The sequence below is a fragment of the Marmota monax genome, unplaced genomic scaffold (genome assembly GCF_021218885.2).
Source record: "Marmota monax isolate L192 unplaced genomic scaffold, Marmota_monax_Labrador192_F-V1.1 WCK01_AAM20220418_F8-fsc01219, whole genome shotgun sequence".
NCBI lineage: Eukaryota > Metazoa > Chordata > Mammalia > Rodentia > Sciuridae > Marmota > Marmota monax.
Genome location: NW_026693137.1, coordinates 52,289 through 58,319, shown reverse-complemented (window position 1 = coordinate 58,319; position 6,031 = coordinate 52,289). Strand labels below are relative to the sequence as shown.

Here is a 6,031-nt window from a genome sequence, read left to right as displayed (position 1 = left end):
CGAAGGGGCCCCAGCAAACTTCCACCTGCCAGCAAACTTCCAGCTGCCAGCTGATGATTGGCTCACAGCGGCCCCAGCAAACTTCTAGCTGCCAGCTGATTGGCTCCACTGTTGTAATGCTCATTGGGCTGTTTCCCTGCCCTTTCAGACCACAGAGCTGCTCATTGGGGGACTTTTTTTGGCTCCGCCCATGTGACCCAGCGAATTGGCCTCAAGAGCAGGAGGAGTGGGGGGGTGGAGAGGCTTGTGGGAAGCTGGTGGTGGCAGTTGGGCTCTGAGGGAATTCATGAAGAGCTTGTGTGGTGCAGTGTGTGTGTTCTAAAAATAAAGTTCATTTCTGCTTGATAAGTGGCTCCTGAATTGTGCCCAGCCAGACTGTGGCAGAGGCTGCAGGCTCTGGTCTCTTTGGAGAAGAAAAAACTTGTTCACTTTGTCACCACACAAGGTGTAGCTCCCTGCCACCTAGTAGAGTGGATAATCCAGAGGCAGAGTGATGGAGAAAGAGCTTTATTAACAAGAACCAGGCACTGTTGGAAGATGGTCGGCTCTGACTTTCAATCTTATCCCTTGACCTAAGGGAGTTTGGGGTTGTTATTGTTGTTGTTTTTGCTACTGGGGATTGAACTCAGGGGAGCTACACCCCCAGCCTTTCTATCTTTTATTTTGAGACAGTGTCTTGCTAAGCTGCCCAGGTTGGTCCCAAACTTGCAATCATCCTGCCTTGGCCTCCTCAGTTGCTGGGATTACAGATGTGTGGCACTGCACTTGGCAGAAGAACCTTTTATGATATTTCCAGGAAGGTCAATGGGTCCCAGACAGGTGGGTGTCTCAGTTGTCCAGTATTTCAGGAAGTAGCTTCCTCTGCTATGTGGGTTACATACATCTTATCTTGTTCACCCAAGTCAGTGAGAGTTGTGGCCAGTGGATCTGAGGAAGACATAAATGATCAATGTTTCTGTGTTCATTAAAGTGAGTTATGATCCGGGTGTGGCGGTGCATGCTCATGACCTCAGCTATTTAGGAGGCTGAGGCAGGAGGATCACAGTTTTGAACCCAGTCTAGGCAATTTAGTGAGATCCTGTCTGAAAATTTAAAAAAAAATGTTAAGAGGGTTGGGATGTAACTTAGTTGTTGAGTGCTTCCTTAGCAAGTCTGCAGTCCTAGGTTCAAGTACCAAAAAATTAAAAAAATAAGTGACGTGTGCCTGATTTTTGTTGTGTTGGGGCGGTATTTCCAGCCAGCACACTTCTAGGTGTGATCTTCTCCCATAACTTGGGACTAGAGAGTGCTGGGTTTGGTGACTTCCTACCAAACTTTAGTGTGCATTGAATCTTCAAAGATAGCCCTTAGTGGCAGCTCATCCTTAAAAAAAAAAAAGCAGACAGGATCAAAGAGAGACTTATGAGAACTGGGTCTATATTAGTGAAGGGGAATAAAGTGCGCTTTCAGTGTCACCTTCCAGCAAACAGCCACCACTGTCCCTACCCTACCCAGGCCTCTTCCTCCCAATCTTTCAAAACACTGCAAAGCACAATGGTGGAGCAGAGTTCTGTGTGGACAGCATCCACACCTGTCCACACCAGAGCTGGGAGAATAGCAGAAGGACAGGTCAAGGTCAAATGCAATGACCGAGTGACCAGGACAGAGCCCATAGGTCACTATTATAACCTGAAGCTTCCTGACTGCCATGGTGTACAGGTGCCGCAGGTGTTGGAGAGGGTGGGCACCTCCAGCTCATGAAGGCAGATTGGTGCATATTGCAAAGGCAGAAGTCTGTCCAGGGCTCGGCCATGCAGGAGGACCCTTCTCCTCACATCCTGGTTTCTACAGCACCTGACAGGTGCTTTCTGGAGGAAGCCTGGGAATAGTGGGCAAGCTGGCTCATGCCCACTTCACCTTTGCCGCTGTGGTCCAGTCTGGGCCAGAAGGGGAGGACCCGGATATAGGAGGACGTGCAGAACTTGGTGCCAATGCCCCAGGGAAAGTCATAAACCTCCGAGGACTTCAGAGTAGTCTCCTTGGAATTCTCCTGGACTTGATTCCATACCAGGATGCCTCGCTCCTCCAGGCTTCCTAATGTAAGACAGGAGAAGTCAAGAGTGGGTCCTGATGGCAGGGGCAGACAGGGCAGAGGGAGGCTCTGGTGGCCACATGGTAGGACCTGTGGCCTCTTCTCGGCACCCTGGTGCACATGCCCCCACTGACCCCTCCTCCTCCATCTCGTCCCCTCTTCCTCTGCCTACATCTGCTCCTCTTCTCCTTCCTCCTCCTTCTCCTCCAAGCCCAGCTCAAGATTCAGAGCTCAGCTCTGCAGGCATCCTCAGAGCCTCACAAGGAGCCCAGCACAGCCGTGTGGAACCCCCTTTCCACAGCTCTAGCGAGCAGACTTGTCCTCACTTGAATGTGCGTGGAATATACAGATGCACTTCACACTTGGTGGACAGTCACCATGTGAAATAGAACACCATGAAGCAGATGCTACCACAGAGGTCTCCAGGAGAGGCTGAGGGAGGCGAGAGAGAGAGAGAGAGAGAGAGAGAGAGAGAGAGAGAGAGGAGAGCTGCTGGACAGCCGCTCCCAGATCCTTCAGAGACTGGGCCTCTTGCTTTCCACATCAGCTCCCTGGACCCCTGCACACTCTATTTGCTCCTCACAGCACGTATTACCCAGTACGAACTTGTCTGCTTTCTTGCCTCGTTCCCCATTAGCCTGTGGACTTCCAGAAGGGACATATCTTACTACTCTTCGTATTCTTGGTACATAGCACCTGCTTTATAGCAAGTGCTTCATGGAATTTCATTAATACTATGAGTGAATGAATGAATATGTGTGATCTCTCACCAATTAAATTATAGGCTTCATGAAAGCCAGGGCTGTGTCTTTTTCCTGCTGCTTCTGGTACATTTCCCATTTAGGGCTCTGCTGTGGGTTGAACTCTCTCTCCCTTAAAATTCATTCATTGAAACCCAAACACTAGTTTCTCAGAACATGACTATATTTGGAGAAAGGACCATTACAATGAGGTAGTTAAGTTACAAAGAGGCCTTTAGGGTGACTCCTAATCCAATGTGGATGGCATCTTTATAAGAAAGGATTAGGACACAGGATCAGATACCTGGAATGTGCACACACAGAGGAAAGGCCATCTGCAAGCTAAGGAGAGAGATCTCAAAAATAAACAAACTTATCAGCTCCCTGATCACAGATTTCTAGCCTCTAGAACTGTGAGAGAATAAATGGTTTAAGCCCCCAGGGCTGGGATGTTTTGTTATAGCAGCCCAAGCTGACTAATACAGACCCTTCCATACCCTCATCTCCAGAACTAGAGCCCACTGAAGGTGTGCCATGACCAGTGACCAGCCTGACACAGTAATCACAGCTAGAAGCTCTCCACATCATTCAGACTGTACCCATTTATCCACATTGCCAGTTCACAGGTGAGCCCTACCAGGGATGGTGTTATCCAGGAGAAAGCCCAGAAATCCTCCAACAAACATGTCTGTGGTCAGCAACACCTGGATGACCTGGTCCAGCTGGAGAATGCCTAAAATGAGACAAAAGTGATAGGTTCACAGGACCCTGGGTCCCTGCTGGCTCCACAACCAGAGTGGCGACTGTGTAGGAGACAGAGCGGAGTGACAAAATGGAGAGGTGAGGAGCAATCACCTGTCTGCAGCTTCTCGGGGTTCTTCTTCACCCAGTTGGGAATGGTGAGGCCACAGTAAATGGAGAAGCCAAAGACAAAGAGGTTCCTGGATGAGTTCATGTCCACGTACTACAGGAGGAAGGCCCAGAGAGAGGTGCTGAGATCACTCCTTCACGACCTTTCAGAAGGTTGGACATTTCTGGCTATTTCTCTCTTCCATTTGGGAGCAGTGTGGTTCCAGGCCAAGGATTCCCTTCTCCTCCCCAGCCCCTGTCCCATTCTGCCCCTCTCCATCCTCTGGGCTCCTGCTACTTTTCTGAGGCAACTCGCCCATCTCACCTGCAGACTGGAGATCCCCACGGCACTGATGATCCCGAACATGACAAGGAACATGCCCCCGATCACTGGTGTTGGAATGGTGGCAAACACAGCCCCGATCTTCCCAAAAACACCCATCAGGAGCAGCACGAAGCCCGCTGTGACAATCACCATCCTGCTCCCCACCTGTGGCAATCAGGGAGAGGGGGATGGAGAACCAGGCAGGCCAGACGTCCCAGAGGCCTTGTTACAGGTCATCTTGAGCATTGCTGAGATGGACTTTCAGGAACTGGGCCCCAGAACATACTTCATACCCTCTGCTCCCAAACGGGGTTGGGGAGAGAGAAAATGAAGGCATGATTTTGGGGCCCAGCCTCTGTTCTCACCTCTCCACTCTGTCCCTCTCATAGGTGTCTTCAAGTGCTGGCCCAAATGCTCATCCCCTAGGAAGCCCGAACATGAGGGGATTAGTTTCTCTGGAGTGGCAGTGGTCCTGTGCTTAAGAATGGGGGTTTGAGAGCCAATCTCAGACCTGCTTCTCACCGACAGTTACCTGGTTTGCATAGAGATCCCCGAGTGGCAAGGAGTCTTGGAATGTTAAAGAAATGTGTTTGGCTACCTCCTTACAAGTGCTATTAGATCTTGAAATAAAACAGTTTCTACAGAGGCTTAAAAAATAGCTCACCCTGCAGTGAAGATCATGGACCTTGGTCAACATCCACCCATCACATAGCTGGTCTCAATGCTGGGGCACACAACTGTCACCCTGCTGTCACTACCAATGGTTGTGCTAATCAGGGCTCACAACTGGGGTTTGGGAGACAACTTGTATCAGTGAGGCAGAAATGACTTCTGAAAACAATCTGTATGATACTGCAGTGGTATATATGTGTCATTATACACTTGTCTAAATCTGCAAGATGTACAACACCCAACACTGGAAGTGAACCCTAATGTAAACTGTGGATTGTGGGTAGTGATGATGATGTCAGTTCATCAACCACAACAGATGTACCGCCAGAGTGGCGGAAGGCCTTTATGCCCGTGTGGCAGAAATGGGTCTCATTATCTCTCACTCATTTTAGCTGTGAACCCAGAACTGGTTGGAAACAAGTCTTCAAATAATGACCCTCCAATTTGGGGGCTCCATTTCATTCTTGGAAGTTAGGGCTATATTACAAATATTCTCATCCTCATAAGTCCAGTGTTGATAAATATATTTAGATAGTTCTTAAATCTGTCTCTCATTCCCGTGTACCTACCCCAAGACCCTAATAGATACTATAATATAGTTTCAGTCTTGCAAGATGAAAAAGTTCTAGAGATATATCATATAACAATTGGAATATGATAAACACTACTGAATTGTATACCTAATAACAGTTACCAGAGTAAATTGTATGTTTAGTGCTTTTTACCACAATTAAAACCTTTTGAAAAGATACTCCAGCCTCAACTAAAGTCCATCAATGCCATGATAAAGTAGCAGATTGTACACTTGCCTGTTTTACTCTTTCCAGGCAAAAAGCTTATTTATTTAACTGTCTTCATTAGAAATTCTTACCACATCAAAGAACGTTTTGTTTTATTTACAGCCTTGACAATTAGCTGTGAGAACAGAGGCATGACTACAAGCACCATGGATAGATGTGTTGGGGTCAACCCATGTCCTTTGCACTTGCCACTAGTCTCCTAAGGATGGAATTCTTCCCCAATCTTATTACTGCACACACTTTGCATACAGCCCTGGGCCGTTTTAGTCACACGAATGACATATGGGCTGGCAGCAGGACATCCTACAGAACTGACAGGAGAATTCTGGCCTTTAATCTTATTTCCCCCAAGACTTGGAGAGAATCAAGAAGTTGTGGGAACTCATTGCTGGAGAGGCACAACACGGGGCAGTACCTCAAAGGGCCGCAAGGGGGCGAGCGAGTCCATAAAAGCGAGTGGTCTTAGCACCTTCACCTCTTTCCCAGTTTATGGGTCTTATGTTTGAAGTGTAGCCTTGTTTTCATCTATGTACCTTTATTTCCTACTTTCACCCTTTCCTCTAATGACCTTAGC

At 48.2% G+C, this 6,031-nt stretch overlaps 1 protein-coding gene across 6 annotated transcripts in view; it reads right to left on the bottom strand.

Annotated features, from left to right (window-relative positions):
- Positions 1 to 491: 491 nt before the first annotated feature.
- Positions 492 to 6,031, bottom strand: part of LOC124099802 (solute carrier family 23 member 1) — a 56,745-nt gene continuing 51,205 nt past the window's right edge. For 5 of the 6 annotated variants that reach the window (XM_046455022.2, XM_046455021.2, XM_046455024.2 and 2 more), the window contains 4 exons: positions 3,986 to 4,150; positions 3,667 to 3,775; positions 3,449 to 3,544; positions 492 to 2,073 (listed from right to left, as the gene is read on the bottom strand). In XM_046455022.2, the coding sequence (XP_046310978.1) occupies positions 1,811 to 2,073; positions 3,449 to 3,544; positions 3,667 to 3,775; positions 3,986 to 4,150 (633 nt within the window). In that variant the 3' untranslated portion in view covers positions 492 to 1,810. The remainder of the gene's footprint in view (positions 2,074 to 3,448; positions 3,545 to 3,666; positions 3,776 to 3,985; positions 4,151 to 6,031) is intronic. The other variant, XM_046455023.2, reaches the window with a different exon arrangement.